This window comes from Piliocolobus tephrosceles, chromosome 13, assembly GCF_002776525.5.
Source record: "Piliocolobus tephrosceles isolate RC106 chromosome 13, ASM277652v3, whole genome shotgun sequence".
NCBI lineage: Eukaryota > Metazoa > Chordata > Mammalia > Primates > Cercopithecidae > Piliocolobus > Piliocolobus tephrosceles.
Window position 1 is genome coordinate 90,774,233 of NC_045446.1, and position 21,582 is coordinate 90,795,814.

General features: G+C 38.3%; 1 protein-coding gene across 1 annotated transcript in view; it reads left to right on the top strand.

The window, feature by feature from the left end:
* ARHGAP42 (Rho GTPase activating protein 42) overlaps nt 1-21,582 on the top strand; it is a 321,711-nt gene that overhangs the window by 216,647 nt on the left and 83,482 nt on the right. Inside the window, exon 5 of the mRNA XM_023208003.2 lies at nt 19,232-19,333. Within this exon, the coding sequence (XP_023063771.1) occupies nt 19,232-19,333 (102 nt within the window). The remainder of the gene's footprint in view (nt 1-19,231; nt 19,334-21,582) is intronic.

Sequence of the window (21,582 nt, forward strand, 5' to 3'; positions counted from 1 at the left end):
CTGCCTACCAGGTTCAAGCGATTCTCCTGCTTCAGCCTCCCAAGTAGCTGGGATTACAGGCGCCCACCACCATGCCTAGCTAATTTTTGCATTTTTAGTAGAGACAGAGTTTCACCATGTTAGTCAAACTGTTCTCAAACTCCTGACCTCAGGTGATCCACCCATCTTGGCCTCCTAAAGTGCTGGGATTACAGCTGTGAGCCACCATGCCCAGCCAAAAGCATCAACTATTGAAGGGTGCAATAGAGACAGATAGTTTATATCTATACCATAGTAAATGCTGAGTTAGAGGTACACGTAGGTATGAAGTGCCTCGTGGACATAAAGTGCACTTGATCTAATGTGGAAGTCCAGTCTCCGGAAAGATGATACTTGAGGCAGGTCTTGCTGGATGAGTGAGAGCTAGCAGGGGAAAGGAGGGCTGCCTAAACAAAGAGCATAGGCATAGTAGGCAAAAGATTGTAATGGTATGCGAGAAGAACTTCAAGCACATTGGTGTTAGTAGAGCATAAAATATGAAGTTCCAAGTGTTGGAGATGAGACGAAAAAAACATGGAAGTGCTACATTTATGGAAAACCTTGCTTGCCTTGCCAAGAGGTTTGAGTTTCATTCTGTGGTTTTGGAAACTGTTTATACAAAGAAATGTAATAGTAAAAACTGTATTTTAAATTAATTATTCTAACTAAAATATGGATAATGAATAGGGAGAAGGAACAAGACCTTAAGGAAGATCACATGGGTGTTAATTAAAACAGTTTAGCTATCTTAAAGCCCTGAATTATTGCAATCATTTTGAAATATAGAGAAGTCTGTTCTGAAGACCAGATGCTTTGGTAGCTCTTGATAGGATCAAATTATAATCAATAGCAGTCTGCTTCTTGAATATTGTATTTACTAAAAAATCCGTTGTGTTATACTAAGTCAATTTCTAAAAAGTGACACTCTGGTCTTATCTTTAATTCACGCTGTAAAATCTGGTGGGTTAGGCCTCTGTTTAGAGAGTTTGATATAAAGAAACCATTCTTATAAATACAAATGGAACTGATTACATATGATGTCTGTCTAGAACCCAATAAAGAAGATAGTGGCATCCGTGAAGATGACATTATAGATGCTTCTAGAAAAGTCTTAAAGAAAATATCAGGTTTCTAGTCAGTAACCATAATTTCTGAATACATTAGCTATTGAGTGTTGCCTGCCCTTAAAATAAAAGCACAAAATTTTCTTTCTGGTTTTCCATGTACAGCATGACTGAGCTCTCAGGAAGAAGACCCTTGGCTCGCTTGGTCACATTCATTAATTGTTATTACCTCATGTCTACAAATAGAATTTGATATACTAAATAATTGAAAAATTCTTCTCTCTGACTAACCTAAATATCTTGGATTCAGTCCATTTCCTCCTGTTGCTTCCTCACTGGAGATGGAGAACAGGTGGTCACCATGTGACACACTTTGATTTTACAAGCAACTAAAAGAACTTGTAAGTTGTTTCCTTCACCTTGGATTTCCCTTTCGGTGCTCATCATATATTCATCAGAATGTCAGAAGTATTTGAATAGTGTCATTTCCATGGAGAGTTGAGGGCTCATTTTATGAGAAATGACAGCATCCTTACTCAGAGAAACACTTAGGGATGTGTGTGTGTGTTTATGTGTGTGTGTCTGTTTCTTTTGAGAAACAGAAAGAATTAGGGCTTTTGAGTCTCAGTGTTTTAAATTTCAGCTTTATGTTATTGTAAGTTAATTTCATTAAATGTTTCCAGTTTGTTGTAGGTTGATGCCAGATCTCATGATATGGAGAGAAAATATTTGAAGTATAGGAAAGAACAAATAGATAATGCTGCTTCTTACCCTTTGCATTAAAATGAACTTTCTAATTATTTTTCAATATTGTTAGTAATAAAATTGATTAAGTTAGGGTAAAATTTTTCTCTGTATTTATTTTGGCAACAATGAATGGCTGAAAAGCCATAAATAAGACTGAAGGTGAGGAGAAACTTAAAATCACAAGTAATTGACAAACAGGACAGATTGTCACCTTATTCAGTTTACTTAACTGAAAGGAAAATTTCAAGTTCAATTTTTTCAACATAAAACTGAATTGCATTTGAATATTTATTTAAATCTATAGAAATTATAATACCTAAAACTTAATTTGTATCAATTGGTGTATTAAGAGTTGGAAGAAAGAATGATAAATTATTAGTAATAATTAATTTTGAGTTTTTGGTGACCACAGAACTAAGCTTTTAGGAATTTTCCTAATTCTAATTGATAAATTCCTTCATAAAGAAGAACCCTATTTCTCAAGTCAAGCAGTAAACAGAATTGATAGAAATATTTATTTTAGGTTTTCTCTACCTCTTTCATAAGTTATTTTCACAACTTAGTTTTTAAGTCTCAAAACTGCAATAAATTCATTGTTAAAGTAATTCTTGAGAAATAATGAATCACCCCATGCCTGAGAATTAATCTCACATTTTACCCACCAATGGCTATCTTATGTTTTCTTTGCAATCCTTTGCAAATGTAAGAAAAGATTAAGCATTGTTTAAGAGTGAGGATTTTTGAATTTTAGACAGGTTGTATTCCAGTGAAAATAAAGTAATAGAAACTTTTCAGTCAGCTATACTTCTACATTTTAAAGAAATATCAGAATGTATTCTGCCAAACAGTTCTTCAGGATATTTGAGTTTAATGGTGTAAGGTATGACCAGCCCTCACTCACGGACTTGGCGTAGTTATAAACATAGTCTTGACTTCCGTGAGCTGTACAAGTGATGACATGGGTAATATCACAAGAGACAAGATAGTGACTTGACTTACAGACTGCATTTTTGCAAGTGTTCTGGTCATGTTTATGTGATGTGACAGAGGGACTTATTGATTATAAAGCCATAGTGAAGGATAACAAAGCATCAGCATTCACTGAGTGCTGAAACTGCACAGTAAAGTAAAATGAAAAGAAAAGGTATATTTTTGTGACTGAAAATTGAGATTCATTAAGTTTGTGGACTAAGCCATGTGACTTGAAAGTAGCTAAGTGGCATCTCTACCACCCAGCCTTCTCTTTCAACTACCAAGCTGACAATTTTTATGATGATGTCCATTATGCACTGGTTATCATGTTTGCCTCACAAGCTGACCATTTTCAATGCCAGCACCTTTTGCTTCTTCTTTCCTTCCTTTAAGCCTTTCATTGCCCTCATCACTTAATGTGAAATTTTGATAATGAAAGTTTATCATTGAAATCTACAACCCAAACTAAAAAGGACAAAGCAGTGCTAAGATAGCTGTTGAAAAGGCAGTAGTAGATATTTTCTACAATTCCCACCTTTCTAACTGTTAATATTGCTACCAATCGATGACCTTATTGCACCTGGGGTCATTTGCCAGCACACAGGGCCGCAGAACCCATGGCCATCCCTGTGAAGTGTTCCTCATGAGAGATGTGCCTAGGAATAGCTTATATACAGGAACACCAGAGAAATAACTGTCTGTGCTTTAAGTAATCAAATTCTTACCTATACTCTACTCAGTTCCAGAATGTTTTCTAAATATACAATCATGTCATCTGCAAACAGGGACAATTTGACTTCCTCTTCTCCTAATCGAATACCCTTTATTTCTTTCTCTTGCCTGATTGCCCTGGCCAGAACTTCCAATACTATGTTGAATAGGAGTGGTGAGAGAGGGCATCCTTGTCTTGTGCCCGTTTTCAAAGGGAATGCTTCCAGTTTTTGCCCATTCGGTATGATATTGGCTGTGGGTTTGTCATAAACAGTGCTTATTATTTTGAGATACGTTCCATCAATACCTAGTTTATTGAGAGTTTTTAATATGAAGCGCTGCTGAATTTTGTCAAAAGCCTTTTCTGCATCTATTGAGATAATCGTGTGGGTTTTGTTGGTTCTGTTTATGTGATGGATTACGTTTATTGATTTGCATATGTTGAACCAGCCCTGCATCCCAGGGATTAAGCCCACTTGATCGTGGTGGGTAAGCTTTTTGATGTGCTGCTGGATTCGGTTTGCCAGTATTTTATTGAGGATTTTCACATCAATGTTCTTCAGGGATATTGGTCTAAAATTCTCTTTTTTTGTTGTGTCTCTGCCAGGCTTTGATATCAGGATGATGCTGGTTTCATAAAATGAGTTAGGGAGGATTCCCTCTTTTTCTATTGATTGGAATATTTCAGAAGGAATGGTACCCCCTCCTCTTTGTACCTCTGGTAGAATTTGGCTGTGAATCCGTCTGGTCCTAGACTGTTTTTGGTTGGTAGGCTATTAATTACTGCCTCAATTTCAGAGCCTGTTATTGATCTATTCAGAGATTCAACTTCTTCCTGGTTTAGTCTTGGGAAGGTGTATATGTCCAGGAATTTATCCATTTCTTCTAGATTTTCTAGTTTGTTTGCCTAGAGGTATTTATAGTATTCTCTGATGGTAGTTTGTATTTCTGTGGGATCAGTGGTGATATCCCCTTTATCATTTTTTATTGTGTCTATTTGATTCTTCTCTCTTTTCTTCTGTATTAGTCTTGCTAGCGGTCTATCAGTTTTGTTGATGATTTCAAAAAACCAGCTCCTGGATTCACTGATTTTTTTGAAGGGTTTTTAGTGTCTCCATCTCCATGATTTTTGCTCTGATCTTAGTTATTTCTTGCCTTTTGCTAGCTTTTGAATGTGTTTGCTCTTGCTTCTCTAGTTCTTTTAATTGTGATATTAGGGTGTCGATTTTAGATCTTTCCTGCTTTCTCTTGTGGGCATTTAGTGCTATAAATTTCCCTCTACACACTGCTTTATCTTTGTTCTCATTGGTTTCGAAGAACATCTTTATTTCTGCCTTCATTTCGTTATTTACTCAGTAGTCATTCAGGAGCAGGTTGTCCAGTTTCCGTGTTGTTTTGAGTGAGCTTCTTAATTCAGAGTTCTAATTTGATTGCACTGTGGTCTGAGAAACGGTTTGTTGTGATTTCTGTTCTTTTACATTTGCTGAAGTGTGCTTTACTTCCAATTTTGTGGTCAATTTTAGAATAAGTGCAATCTGGTGCTGAGAAGATTGTATATTCTGTTGATTTGGGTGGAGAGTTCTGTAGATGTCTCTTAGGTCTGCTTGGTGAAGAGCTGAGTTCAAGTCCTGGATATCCTTTTTACCCTTCTGTCTCCTTCATCTGTCTAATATTGACAGTGGGGTGTTAAACTCTCCCATTATTATTGTGTGAGAGTCTAAGTCTCTTTGTAGGTCTCTAAGGACTTGCTTTATGAATCTGGGTGCTCCTGTATTGGGTACATATATATTTAGGATAGTTAGCTCTTCTTGTTGAATTAATCCCTTTAGCATTATGTAATGGCCTTCTTTGTCTGTTTTGATATTTGGTGGTTTAAAGTCTGTTTTATCAGAGACTAGGATTGCAGCCCCTGCGCCGCTCCCCCCCCTTTTTTTTTTTTTTTTTGCTTCTATTAGCTTGGTAGATCTTCCTCCATCCCTTTATTTTGAGCCTATGTGTGTCTTTACACATGAGATGGAGCTCCTGAATACAGCACACTGATAGGTCTTGACTCTGTATCCAATTTGCAGTCTGTGTCTTTTAACTGGGGCATTTAGCCCATTTACATTTAAGGTTAATATTGTTATGTGTTAATTTGATCCTGTCGTTATGATGTTAGCTGGTTATTTTGCCCATTAATTGATGCAGTTTCTCCATAGCATTGATGGTCTTTACAATTTGGCATGTTTTTAGAGTGACTGGTACCGGTTGTTTCTTTCCATATTTAGTGCTTCCTTAAGGAGCTCTTGTAAGGCAGGCCTGGTGGTGACAAAATCTCTCAGCGTTTGCCTGTCTGTAAAGGATTTTTATTTCTCCTCCGCCTATGAGGCTTAATTTGGCTGGATATGAAATACTGGGTTGAAAATTCTTTTCTTTAAGAATGTTGAGTATTGGCCCCCACTCTCTTCTGGCTTGTAGAGTTTCTGCCGAGAAATCCACTGTTAGTCTGATGGGCTTTCCTTTGCTGGTAACCCGACCTTTCTCTCTGGCTGCCCTTAACATTTTTTCCTTCATTTCAACCTTGTTGAATCTGACAATTATGTGTCTTGGGGTTGCTCTTCTTGAGGAGTATCTTTGTAGTGTTCTCTGTATTTCCTGAATTTGAATGTTGGCCTGCCTCTTCAATGTTGGGGAAGTTTTCCTGGATAATATCCTGAAGAGCGTTTTCCAACTTGGTTCCATTCTCCCCATCACTTTCAGTATGCCAATCAAACATAGGTTTGGTCTTTTCACATAGTACCATATTTCTTGGAGACTTTGTTCATTTCTTTTCACTCTTTTTTCTCTAAACTTGTCTTCTCTCTTTGTTTCATTAATTTGATCTTCAATCACTGATACGCTTTCTTCCACTTGATGGAATTGGCTATTGAAGCTTGTGTATGCGTCACGAAGTTCTTGCACCATGGTTTTCAGCTCCATCAGGTCATTTAAGGTCTTCTCTACGCTGTTTATTCTAGTTAGCCATTTGTCTAACCCTTTTTCAAAGTTTTTAGCTTCCTTGTGATGGGTTAGAACATGCTCCTTTAGCTCGGAGAAGTTTGTTGTTACTGATCTTCTGAAGTCTACTTCTGTCTACTCGTCAAAGTCATTCTCCTTCTAGCTTTGTTCCATTACTGGTGAGGAACTACGATCCTTTGGAGGACAAGAGGCAGTCTGGTGTTTAGTATTTTCAGCTTTTCTGCTCTGGTTTTTCCCATCTTTGTGGTTTTATCTACATTTGGTCTTTGATGTTGGTGACCTACACATGGGGTTTTGGTGTAGATGTACTTTTTGTTGATGTTGATGCTATTCCTTTCCGTTCATTAGTTTTCCTTCTAACAGCCAGGTCCCTCAGCTGCAGGTCTGTTGGAGTTTGCTGGAGGTACACTCCAGTCCCTGTTTTTGTCTGGGTATTACCAGCGGAGGCAGCAGAATAGCAAACATTCCAGAACAGCAAATACTGCTGCCTGATCCTTCCTCTGGAAGCTTTGTCCCAGAGGGGCACCTGCCTCTATGAGGTGTCTGTCGGCCCCTACTGGGAGTTGTCTTCCAATTAGGCAACACGGGAGTCAGAGACCCACTTGAGGGAGGCAGCCTGCCTGTTCTCAGAGCTCAAACGCCACTCTGGGAGAACCACAGCTTTCTTCACCATTGTCAGACAGGGACATTGAAGTCTGCAGAAGTTGTCTCCTGCCTTTTTTTCAGCCATGTCCTGCCCATAGATGTGGAATCTATAGAGGCAGTAGGTCTTGCTGATCTGCGGTTCGAGCTTCGTTGTTTACTTTTTGTTATACTTTGTTTACTTACGCAAGTCTCAGCAATTGTGGATGCCCCTTCCCCAGCCAGGCGGCCACCCCACGGTTCGATCTCAGAGGGCTGTGCTAGCAGTGCGCAAGGCTCCATGGGTGTGGGACCTGCCGAGCCAGGCACGGTAGAGAATCTCTTTTTCTGCTGGTTGCTAAAACCTTGGGAAAAGCACAGTATTTGGGCAGAAGTGTCCCATTTTTCCAGATACAATCTGTCATGACTTCCCTTGGCTAGGAAAGGGAAATCCCCTGACCCCTTGCACTTACTGGGTGAGGTGATGCCCCACCCTGCTTTGGCTCACTCTCCGTGGGCTGCACCCACTGTCCGACCAGTCCCAATGAGATGAACCAGGTACCTCTGTTGGAAATGCAGAAATCACCTGTCTTCTGCATCGATCCCACTGGGAACTGCAGACCAGAGCTCTTCCTATTTGGCCATCTTGGAACAGACCCTCTTTTTTCTTTTTTAATAAAACTAGCAGAAAAGGGGATTCCATAAGCAGATATTCAGTCAAAGGCAGTTCCTGGAATTGGCTCATGTGGCTAATTCTGTAACGTTGACCAAAACACTTTAACCCTTTGAAGAATGGGGCAGTCATTTTTCCTTTAAATATTAAAACTAAGCAGTTGTGCTGTTTAATGCTGATTTTGAGAAATGTGTTGTGTTTTAGTCTAGATTCCGTCCTCTTGCTGACTGAGTGGCCTATAATTAATATCCATGAACCTCATTTTTCCACTCTTTAAGATGGGAGTCAGTTTAAGCATAATCTTCCAGAAATCCTTATTGATAGGAAAATATATAAAATTGGATCAAGAGAATAAGATTGTGAATGAGCCTGCAAAGCTCTTGAAAATGTTTTATTTTTCTTATCGTAAAATCATGGAGATAACACACTCAATAAAGATGTTAACTTTCATATACATCTTAGGACTATTTATATTGGTATTGAGCCCAGTTTATGTCCTTCAGGGCTCTTTGGTCTTGCTCAGTAGAACACCCTGAACTAGGAGTATCATATCTTATCCCTTTCACATGCTCAAGGCCTGGCTCCAGTGCAGACTCCTGCTGCAGTGGGAACCGCAGCATGTATGGTGCAGAGGCTTCAGGGCACATTGGCTCCTCCCATCACATCTAGACCATGGATGGAGTACTGTACTGTCACCTCTGGGCTCTGGTGTCTCCCATGACTGCTAGTGGGGCCAGGTGACACTGAAAGGCAGGAGAGTTCTTGTTCCATGCGGTGAATTTTGATCAATTATGAGAAGGAACTGGCAGATAAACTTGCTTCTTGCTTACTTACCCAGTGAACAGCCCCAAGGTGTGTTGGTTTTGGACAGCATGAATGGAGATGTGCCACAGAGGTAGAATAGCTAGCTGGCTGGCTCCTCATGCTGCTGTGGCCAGCTCAGCTGAGACCACTTGTATTTACCTTCCTTCCTTGTCTCACATCTCTATTCCTCAGTCTTGCTGTCCAAGATGCGTGCGCGCGCGTGCACGCACACACACACACACACACACACACACACACACACACACCAAGCTTTAGCAGGCAAGCTTTGCCTCAGGCAATGTTTTCTTGGAAATTTGAACTAAAGCAGTATTATATGTAATATAATATAAAAGTTTAATTTCTACTGCTATTGTTTTTACCTTAGGAATGAGAAAAAAATTACATCTGTTAGTTTTAGTCAGATCCAGTACTTGTTATAAGTGGTCTAAGTAGTCTTTGTTTTGCCTAGTATTTTATCAGTTCATATTTGTTCATCCAAGTTCTTTGTCATCCTAGAAGAGCAGAGAAATCCAAATGCTTGGCATGGAAAAAGGCTTCAGTAACTTTAATTAGGAAATCTTCACATTCACCCAGGGTGATTTTCCAAATATCTTGTCTGGTATGCAGAGTTATGTAACCCTAGTTTTATTCCTAACTTGGTGTCAGAGTCATCAGCTTGTAGCCACTCCACACACTGTCTGCCTACTAATTCCAGTCTTCCTTATCTTCCCATAGCTACAGGAAGAGATTGACAATTGGATGCTGTATTAGTCAGGGTTCTCTTAGAGGGACAGAATATTTACATATATATATATATGTAAAGGGAAGTTTATTAAGTATTAACTTACATGATCACAAGATCCCACAGTAGGCTCTCTGCAAGCTAAGGAGGAAGGATAGTCAGCCTGAGTCTCAAAACTGAAGAACTTGGAGCCCGATGCTTGAGGGCAGGAGGCATCCAGCATGGGAGAAAGATGTAGGCTGGGAGGCTAGGCTTGTCTCTCCTTTTCACATTGTTCTGCCTGCTTTATATTCACTGGAAGCTGATTAGACTGTGCCCACCAGTTTAAGGGTGGATCTGCCCACTGACTCAAATGTTCATCTCTTTTGGCAACACCTACACAGACAGACCCAGGATTAATACTTTGTATCCTTCAATCTAATCAAGTTGACACTTAGTGTTAACCATCGCAGATGCTGTCATATGCTCTCAACATCATTCTCTTTCTCTCACAAGGTTTAAAGCACCATTACAAATACCCAACACCCCCTCTACTTCCTACTTTTCCTCTCTCATCTCCTTTTTTTTTTTTTTTTTTGAGACGGAGTCTCGCTCTGTCGCCCAGAATGGAGTGCAGTGGCTGGATCTCAGCTCGCTGCAAGCTCCGCCTCCTGGGTTCACGGTTGTTTTTTTTTGAGATGGAGTCTTGCTTTCTCACCCAGGCTGAAGTACGGTGATGTGATCTCTACTCACTGCAACCTCTGCCTTCCAGATTCAAGCGATTCTCCTGTCTCAGCCTCCCAAGTAGCTGGAATTACAGGTGCCTGCCACCATACCCAGCTAATTTTTGTATTTTTAGTAGAGACGGGGTTTCGCCATGTTGACCAAGCTGGTCTCGAACTCCTGACCTCAGATGATCCACTCACCTCAGCCTCCCAAAATCCTGGGGTTACAGGCATGAGCCACTGTGCCCGGCCTCTCATCCCCTCTTTCCTTAATCTCTTTCTTTGTTCACTTTTCTTTCTTTCTTCTCTCTCTTCTTTCCTTTGTCCTGTTTCTCCTTCATCTCCCACCTCACCTCTCCACTTTTTTTTTTTTTTTTTGAGGAAATGAAGTGCTGTAGTTTTAATCTGTTGCTTCCTCAGATTGCATTTTACTTTGCAAGGAACATGGAACTGGGAACTAGACGAATTTAATTTTGATTATCTGCCGCGCCTGTCATAGCTCTATGACCTTGCTCAGATTACTTCTCTCTTCCTTGATAATATTTTCATGCTCATAAAATGAGGATTTATTATTCTTACCTTGTAGAATTTGTATGTGGAGTTCTGGTATGCAAAGTACTTTACAACCACTGTTAATTGTTCTCCTGGTCTTGGTCAGCACTGAGCATCAGTACCAATCACAAAATGGGTATTTACTAAAAGGTCAAGTTAATGAATTAATTAATAAAAATCTACTTGTGAGCCAGGTGTCAGCATACCCTCAGGAAACTTTCTCTTCTCTCCATTCTAAGTTTTGTTCATTCTCACCAATTTTTCGACTTTTGTGTTTCTCCTCCTCTCTTGCTATCCCATCTCCATTTTTTATCCTTTTCTTCTCATTTTTAAAACAGAATCCAATTATTGAAGAATTTAACAATGCCTAAAATTGAAAAAGGAAAGTGAATATATTATTTAGAAAAGTGAAGATAAATGTGAATCAGTAGCTTAAAAATTCACAAGTATTTGCCTTCAGGTATCAGAATGTTGGAATAGAGATAGAGCAGAGAGCTGGGTTAATTTATAATTTATATGCCTTCACATATGATTAGGTTGTTGAAAACTGTGTGTGTCTTTAATAATTAACTTCCACCTATGGAAGATGAATATTTAGCATCCTTACAGTACCACAACCACTACTACTTCAAACATATTTCCCTTCCTGCTACCTTCCAAATATATATCATTTGATTACATTTTTAAAAAGATCAATGCTCGTTGTTCACATAACAATAAATTATGGTTCATAGGTGAACCATATCAGATTCTATGATTACTTTTTTTGCATAAGTTTTTTTCTTGGTGTCAATAATTGTCTTACTTTCAAATTTTGCTTAATTTTCTGTTTCCAAGTACAAGGATGTAATTACAAAACAAATCTTGGGCCGGATGCAGTGGCTCACACCTGTAATCCTACCACTTAGGGAGCTCGAGGTGGGTGGTTCACTTGAGGCCACGAATTTGAGACCAGCCTGGCCAACGTAGCAAAACCCTGTCTCTACTAAAGATACCAAAATTAGCTGGGCATGGTGGTGCATGCCTGTGGTCCCAGCTACTCAGGAGGCTGAGGCACAGGAATTGTTTGACTTCTGAAGTGGAAGCTGCAGTTAGCCCAGATGTTGCCACTACACTCTGACCAGGGTGATAGCCTTAATATGTTTAAACATATCACATAAAACCTTCTCCATTCCGTTTGTTTAGAGACATTTCTCCTGTAACTCTCATCTTAGCTGGTTGCTTTAAAGTTCAAAGCCTTACTTGTCCATCTAATTTTCTGGAAGATCATATTACCATTGTTTTGGGAGTTCCCTGTGACTCTAAACTGAAAAAACTCTGGTTTTTTCAGATCTTGTGCCCAACTTCCTTGATTTAGTCCCTCATGTGAGCAAAGCACACCCCTCAGTTTTCTCCTGAGAAGTGGTACAGAAGCAGTAGAATTTTTGAGACCTTACACATTTGTAAATATTTTTATTCTACCCTCAACCTGGAATGATAATTTAACTAGAAATAGAAAGCTAGGTTTGAATGAATTAGTCCTCAGAAATTTGAAGGCTATGGATTTTGATTTAATGCTTCTTTTATGCTGTTGAAGATGCATTATTGTTCTGATTTCAGATGATTTTTATGTAAACTCCATTTTCGTATGGGTTGCTTTTAGGTTTTCATTTTATCGATGTTTTTTAAACCTTTTATGATGATATGCCTTTTGTTTATTTTCTCATTCATTGCACAGTGTACATATTGGGTCATTTTAATATGGAAACTTTAAAAAAATTCATTCTGGAAATTTTCCTGAAAATTTTTTTTTTGGCAATTCTCATCTCTCATTCAGCAGTTCTATTAATCAGATGGGTTTCTGATATTCTTCATGTTTTAAAACTCTATTTTCTGATTTTAATAGCCCTCTTCCCTATTTATATTTAATTTCTGGAAATTATGTTGTTTGATGTATCTATTTGTTTTAAATTTTTCTACCCAGAACTGTGTTTTGAGATCCATCAACATTTAATATTTCTCTCTAACTTCCATGTAGCATTCCATGGTACACATCTAAAACATTTTATGTGCCTTCTAACAAATACCCCAGCTCCTTTTCTGTTCCCACAGATAACACCTTAATGAACATCCTCATTCATGTTTGCTGTGGACGTTTCTGTTAGCATCTCATTGAGAGATACACCCAGAAGTTGGTTCTTAGGACACATATACATGTCCCTTAGTAGTGCAAAGTTTCTCTATAAAAGGGCTTCACCCCTGTACAATCCCATCAGTAGTACATAAGGGTTCCTGTGTCTCCACATGCTCTTAGCACATGGCATCATTCAACTTTCTAACTCATATAGCATCCAATTGATAAAATGTAATATATAATGGATTTAATTTGCTTGTCTCCAATAATGAATGAGTTTGAACAACTCTTCATATGTGTGTTACACTTTGGGTTTCCTCTTTTGTGTATTATCCCTTCATATCCTTGACATGCATTATCTGCTTGCTTCTTTCTGTCCAGTTTGTAGGAGTTCCTTGTAAATGCAAATGTGAATCCTTTGGTTCCTAAGAGTTTGATCACCTGGTGGTGGTGGCAATGATGTAACTGGGAAAGCAAGAGATATGGTGAATTATAATGGTACAACCCTCTGGAAAGAAGCCATATTGGGATGTCTGGATTTCAGCAGATTGTGGATGGGGGAGTTGGTGGAGAATGGGTTGGAGAGATTAAGAGTTGTTGGGTGGAATCACCCAGAGGAGAGACATTGCTGTGCAAGCCACACCAATATTCTCACCAAATTGAGCTTCTGGATGCCAAGATCCCTTGGGCCCCGGGTAATGCCTAGATAACATGGGGTGGACTGTGCTAGCAACTGGCCCTTTTGGGAGTCAGAGGTGGTGATGCTGCTGTGGGCTGCCACTCTAGGCAAGGAGTACATCCCACCATCAGAGGAAGAAGAAGTGTAATTAGGGGTGGTAGCTGGAGCTACCTCTAATCCTCTTATGTATTTTCAGGGCCTAGCACCATGATAATTTATAAGAATTCCTCATGTTTTTGGAATACAAACAGCTATTGGTTTTTATTATTACTTAAGTTGAAGGATTTCTCAAAATAGTGCTTTTTTAGATAATGGCTATACTAACATGATAACATAAATAGTTGGTTGGGAAATTTCACAATATCCTATGTGGCAATTAATAATATTGAGACTTGAAAATATCATGAATCAATATTAATTATATTTTCTTTTACTACAAAGAAATGTAGAAATATTCACTTACTTTTTAAAACTTATAGTAACATTAAAATGAAGGTTGCTAATTAAAATATTTAAACAAAGCTTTCTAGTTGTCTTTTATAGAAAAATGTGGTTAGATAACGTTTTCATAATTTATTTCTACTTACGATTAAGTATGGTAAAGTCTGTTCTTCATCTTTGGTACTTGCTTATGGTCAGTGGAAGACATTGGATTGGCATCTTTTAAAACAATAGTGTGTATTCTGGGCTTTTAGTGTACCCATCACCTGAATAGTGTTCACTGTACCCAACAGGTAATATTTCATCCTTCACCCGCCTCCCACTGTTTGGAGTCTCCAGTGTCTATTATCCCACTCTGTATATTCATGTGTACCCATTTTTTAAATTTTACTTATAAGTTAGAACATACAGTTTTTGGCTGTTGCTGAGTCATTTTTCTTAGGCTAATGGCCCCCATTTCCATCCATGTTGCTGCAAGAGACATGTTTCATTCTTCTTTATGTCTGAGTAGTTTCAGTATTCCATGGTGTATATATATCACATCTTAAAAAGCCAGTTATCCATCGATGGGCATTTAGGTTGATTCCATGAGTTTGCTATTGTGAATGCTGCTGTAATATGAGTGTAGGTAACTATTCGATCTAATGATTTCTCTCCCTTTGGGTAACCCCACCCAATACTGAGATTGCTAGGTAAAATGGTAGCTCTATTGTTAGTTCTTTGCAAAACCTCCATACTGTTTTCCATAGAAATAATTTATATTTCCACCAACAGTGTATAATCATTCCCTTTTCTCTGCAGCCTCGCCAGCATCTGTGGTTTTCTGACCAACAATTCTGACTGATGTGAGATGGTATCTCACTGTGGTTTTAATTTGCATCTCTCTGATGATTAGTGACATTGAGCATTTTTTCATATGTTAGCTGCTTGTGTGTCTTCTTTTGAGAAATGTCTATTCATGTCTTCCTAGTTTTGCATAGGGTTATTTGTCTTTTTCTTGTGGAGTTGATTGAATTTCTTGTAGATTATGTATATTAGCCCTTTGTTGGATGGATTGTTTGCAAATTCTTTCTCGCATTCTGTAGGTCGTCTCTTTACTTGTTGATTATTTCTTTCGCTGTTCAGAACTTTTTAGTTTAATTAAGTTATATTTGTCTTGTTTTGTTTTTGTTGCATTTGCTTTTGAGGTTTTAGTCATAAGTTCTTTCCGTAAGCTAGAGTTTTTCCTAGTTTTTTTTCTAGGATTTTTTTTTTTTTTTTTTTGCGGGGTTTCAGAGTTTCACCCTTATTGCCCAGGCTGGAGTGCAGTGGTGTGATCTTGGCTCACTGCAACCTCCGCCTCCAGGGTTCAAGCCATTCTCCTACCTCAGCCTCCCAAATAGCTAGACCTCCCAAGTACCCGTCACCATGCCCAGTTAATTTTTGTATTTTTACTAGAGATGGGGTTTCATCATGTTGGCCAGGCTGATCTCGAAGTCCTGACCTCAGGTGATCCACCAGCCTTGGCCTCCCAAAGTGCTGGGATTACAGGCATAAGCCACCGGCACCCGGCCTTCTAGGATTTTTATAGTTTCAGATCTTACCTTGAAGTCTTTAAACCATCTTGAGTTAATTTTTGTATATGGTGAGAGAAGAGATTGGGGTCCAGTTTCACCCTTCTGCATATGGCTGTCCAATTTTCCAGCATCATTTATTGAATAGGGTGTCCTTTCCCCATTATGTATTTTTGTCAGCTTTTTCAAAGATCAGTTAGTTATAAGAGGGTGTATTAATATATTTTTATCTTTGTGATATGCCTAAGGTCTTATAAATATTTGACATTTTAAAAATTAATACAAACCACAATTTTAAGAGTAAAGTTGACTCTTGGAGTTTGTGCTACAGTAGTTTCCTTCCATTCCTCATTTGAGTGTATAAAATGTACATGTGGCCTGACCATGGTTAGTAAGTAATAATGTGAGCACTATGCCCAAAATAAATGCAGTGTAGATTAGAAAGCCAGCTGATTGCAGCCCCAAATGTAGCTTACTTTTCACCAGCTAGAATTGGGTCTGAGAACTAATTCACCATTTTTGAGGATATATTTTATTTAGTCAGTAGTTGCCTTCTGTCTCTGTGTCTCCTTTCTCTGTCTCGCCATCTTTATCTGCATAGACATATAGTAAGTAATGGCAGCAACCATGATACTAAAAACAGTACTACGCTTTATCTTTATCTTTTATCTTTTATCTTTTATCTTTTATCATTTACCTTCTAGAACACCCACTTCTACCTCACTCTTCATCTTTTTTTCCATCAAGATTATTATTTTATTGTGGCTTTATTTTAAATGATTACTTAATTTAAATGCACTTATGTGGACTGACAGAAAACGTCCCATTACATGATATGAAGTCTCTATATTTTAGTAATGCCATATCAATAAGAAAACAGTGATCACGAACAGCATTTAGGAACAATTCATGAGTTTTTTTCCCCTTCCTTTAGCAGCACTGATCTCAGAGAAAATTCTTAGTTTGATGTCCACAACAAGTAACACAAGAGACAAGAGGTAGCTATATGGGGTTACGTTACTAAGTCCAAATAAGACTTGGCTTACATGAGCAGTAAATCATGGCTTTTGGAGGAGATGTGAGTTGCAAGGTAAAGTGCTTTTTGTTTTCTAGAGCATGCTTCCCTAGATTATAGCTGTCCTTCATGTGGCCTAGTCTTTTATCGCAGCTCTTTAATTTTATGCTTAAACTGAATGTGCTTTTGTTATCTACATCATTGGAACCTTAGAGATCTTTTTTTTTCTGGCCTGGTGGTGTGAAGGGGCAGGGTTTGAATAAGAGTCCAGGAAGTGGTTCTCAGAATGATTTCTGTATTGCCAGAAATGCTGATGTATTGGCCCCAAATTAACATTTCCAAAAATGTCACCCTACACAAACTGAAAACAAAGATACAAGTGTCGTCACCACAGCTGTGCACTCTCTTCCTGAAACCAGTTTCTTCCTCTTCTGTGGAAAGTGAGAAATTTTAAGCATCTATTTAAAGATGAAAGGGAGTCAGTTTTCTGTACTGTACTGTAACCCAGCTGGTTGCTCACTTAGTGGATTTGAGTTAGGACTATTTGTACAGATTTGTCCCTTGTACCATGGATAACAGTTTGTTGAACAAATAGAATGTCTGTGAGGGTCTGTGGTGGCCACTATTATAAGAAGAAGAATTTCACTTATTAAATATTTATTGAGTATTCATTAGGTATTCCATTTTAAGGTAGATGGGGGTGTATACATAAAATCTCTGCTGTAAGTAGAACATGAACCATATTAGAGACCCATATATATATAACTACGTGAACATTCAAAAGGGAGAGAGTTGAAAGAAGGGAATTATGAATGGCATTTATTTGAGCTGAATGCTAAAAGTAGATATAATTTGAATGTGTGGAAATTGGAAGGAATGAGCATTTATGTCAGAGGGAATGACCTAGAGAGAGAAAAGAAAAAAGGATCATGGATAGGGAGCTAGTGAGAAAGAACTTTAGAAAGGTATGTTGCAGGGTAGTTGTGGGCATGAAGTGCCAGATTAAAAAGTAACATCCACCAAGCACAAGATGGGAAATTCACCAGGGTATCTGCTCCAACAGTGAGTGGAGAGGACTAGCCTCTCTATCCTGAACCCTGGGCCTCTCGTTTCCTTTGGGTCAGCTATTTCATATTTTGTAATGTGAGTTTCTTAACACACCTTTTGTGATGGAATCCTACTCATTTTCCAGTTGTGTTTATCTTAGTAGGACCACATTTTCTCCTTAGGTAGTAAGAATTATTTGAATAGTTGGATTTATTCCCTTCCCCCATTTATAGATGGTAATACTTTAATGTACAAACATCTCAGTACTTCTTACATGGTCTAAAAGTGATGTGAACTCTTAAAGCAGAACCTTACTTACTCTTCCTTTTCAGCTCAGTTTTACCAGCTCACTTTCTAAAATTCCACACATGGAAAGGATTATGATGGGTGCTTGGAAGTATAACCGAGAAGAAAGTTAAGAGTGCCAATGGATCAAAATAGCATTTTCTAGATAGATAAACCTGAATCTGACAACCTCAGAATAGCAGGAAAATCCCTTAAGCTGGAAGATTTTCCTTCTCTTTAATTAGGTCCAGTTAGGTTCAAAACCTTAATTACTTCTACACTTGACAAAAACTGCAATTACTTCTGCACCAATCTAATACTTCCCTCTCTCCTTTTTTCCCTTCCTCTATCCACCCAATCTATTCATTGATTATTTTTAAGTAACCTCTTCTGGGTATTTATGCAAGTAATGAAGCAAAGCATTATGTGTTACAAACACATAATGAACTTGTTTTAAAACAAAATCAGTTCCAGAATCTCTGGAAGGAGAAAAATAGGAATCTGCATTCTGAACATGCTTATAAACACCTAATTTAGGTGATCCAGAGGTCGCAGTTTCAGAGACACTGAAATAAAGGAATATTACTTCTTTGGCCAATGAAATTTATGATTGTAGTTACTTAGTATTTGTTTCATATGGACTTATAAATGGAAAAGACTTATCCGGTGGATACAATATTTATATCTGTAGAAGATTATATGCCCAGGTATGTCCTCTTCCCTTCAGTGTTTCATTCAATTGCATTTCTACGGAAGCATGCCATAGGATAAAAGGTAAAGTTACTCCCTTCTCGCTATTCCTCTTCCCAGTTGCTCCCCAAAACTCCAACATATCAGGAACAAAAGTCAGCTATTAGAGTTATGTTCAGAGTTTATGGTACAGAGTTTTTAATCCTTTTGATTTATTTGAGTTTGAATTTTCTTATTTAATTATTTGGAACTACCAGCATTTAAAAATCTTTTTCTCCACGTCAAGAATGAGTCATTTGATATTTCAGGTGGCTTCTGTGGCTGAGAAATAATATGATTCTGTGAAAAGATTCCATGTGACTGGTTCTCCAGACATTATATATTGACTCATCTTAATCAGCAAAAAGCCTAAGAAAGACATTTTTCTCTTGGTCACATCTCAGACCTACTGGATCAGAATGTATTGTTAAGAGTCAGTTATAGCGCTCTTGGTGGGACTCGCTGTAGCCAGCCTGGCCCCTACCCATACTACAGTTCCATTTGCTCCAAAGGAGATGTGACTTGCCTTTTTTGTTTATACATGTATTTCTCACTGCAAGATGGAAAGCTTCGTTGAGAGCAGAGTACATACTGAAATGGCTTGTTTCACTTCCATCTTCCTATTTTTACTAAATTAAGGTTTTACACATAGTTGGGACTGACTATCTTTATTAAATAATTATATGGGACTTTGATGGGAATGGTGAAAATCAGTGTTTTCTGGATGCTCTGAATTATTTTTTGTTGTTATTGCTCTCTTTTAGGATGGAAAGAAGAAGTTTGACAAAGAAAGTGAAAAATATTATTCTATCCTTGAAAAGCATTTAAATTTGTCTGCAAAGAAAAAGGAGTCTCATTTACAAGAGGTAAGCTTTTCCAACTGAAATAATGGAAAAGGCATTAAGTCATATAAAGTCAAAATTTCCGAAGGTAAAATTATCTCAAAATCTGCTACTATTTAATAAAATAATTATGATAGCAATAGCCGAATTAATTGAGAACTTACTATGGACGATACTTTAAACACATTGTAACTGTTCCAAGTGAAGGATTAATATCTCTTTCAACAATGAGAAAGGTTGAAACAAGATCTTTTCCTTTTTCTTCTTTTTGAACATTTTTAAAGGGACAGGACCTATTAAATTCATGTTATGGCCTTCATATTAAATTTAAAATACCTGTGACATTCATTTTAAAGCTTTGCTTCAGCATTGGGAGAAAGATAGATACACAGCTACATGTTTTGTTTTGTTTTGTTTTATTTTATTTTTGAGATGGAGTTTGGCTGTGTCGCCCAGGCTGAAGTGCAGTGGCGTGCTGTCAGCTCACTGCAACCTCTGCCGCCCCGGTTCAAACAGTTCTTGTGCTGCAGCCTCCTGAGTAGCTGAGATTACAGGCACATGCCATAATGCCCAGCTACTTTTTGTATTTTTAATAGAGACAGGGTTTCACCATGTTGGTCAGGCTGATCTTGAACTCCTGACCTCAAGTGATCTGCCTGCCTCGGCCTCCCAAAATGCTGGGATCATAGGCATGAACCACTGTGCCCAGCTGCTACATGTTTTTAAATCTCAATTATTTTATATAAATTTTCCTTAAGAACAAATGGCCGGGCGCGGTGGCTCAAGCCTGTAATCCCAGCACTTTGGGAGGCCGAGACGGGCGGATCACGAGGTCAGGAGATCGAGACCATCCTGGCTAACACGGTGAAACCCCGTCTCTACTAAAAAATACAAAAAACTAGCTGGGCGATTTGGCGGGCGCCTGTAGTCCCAGCTACTCGGGAGGCTGAGGCAGGAGAATGGCCTAAACCTAGGAGGCGGAGCTTGCAGTGAGCTGAGATCCGGCCATTGCACTCCAGCCTGGGCGGCAGAGCGAGACTCCGTCTCAAAAAAAAAAAAAAAAAAAAAAAGAACAAATGAATAAATATTTTGCTCACATCTACACATCTAAGCAGTTTGTTTCTTCCCTCTGTCCGAAATATATTTTATTCTTCCCATTGGTGGTGTTTTAACTATAATTCATAAAATAAAGGCTAGTTCTTTTACTAAGGAATAATGTAGTTCCAATTTCAGTGTCAAAGTATGTCCAATAAATAAATAAATAAATAACCAGACTCCCTTGCCATTGTTACCTCGAGAACAAAAACAAAAAAATGTGAAGCAGCCATCATTTCTCCTCTGTCTCCTGGTGTACACTGAAGTGAACACCATTAGTAGGGTGTTGTTGGGTAGCTCACCCGCAGCTCACCACTGTTGCCTAAAAAGTGATCAGGAACCACATGCAGTGTTCTTTAGTCTCTTCCTCCTCTCTCTTCACTTACAGATATTGTAGTCCAGAGCCTCTTTCCTGATCCTTCTGGAGGAAAACCTCCTCCCTTCCCGAACTGCTTTTCAAGTTCAACCTGTTCTTCAGCTTTCTTTACTCCTTTTCTTATTTCTCCTACCTCTGAGTTCAACCAGAAGGCATGCTTGACAACTCAGAGTACCACAAAGTTGCTACAGCCTCAAAAAGAAATAAGAGTGTGATTTTGGCATCTGATTCCCTTTTTTTCCAACAAGCATATGTTCTCATCGACAGTATCAAATTTCTTTATTTAAAGATATTAAATAGATAAACTTCAACATTGGGAAGTTTTGTTTTGCTTAATATTAATATATGACTTCATCAGTATGCTTTCTGTTATTAACACATACTATTAAAAATGGTATAATTTAATATATAATTGTGTGCTTGTAGAAAGATTTTGATACTAAACTGATGGAAGACAATCTGCCATTAAGAAAAACTAGATTTCTATTTTAAATTTCTTGGACCTATTTAACCTTACTGTATTTGGTACTGCTGGCTGTAATTTAATACTGTGTTTACATGTATCAAATGTCTTCAATGATCATGTTAAGACCAAATGTCTTAATACCTTGCACTAGAATAAACCTAAGAGAGAAGGGGGTTATGGTATGAATGTGGATGTAGTCATGTAGAGAGACACTCATCTAATTATCACCAGTACATCATCATCTACCATGCCCAGGGCTATGGCCAGGCACCTTTTTACAAATTGACTAAGGGAAAATTAAGCGTGGTCTTTAGAGACTCTAAAGAACTTTAGGTT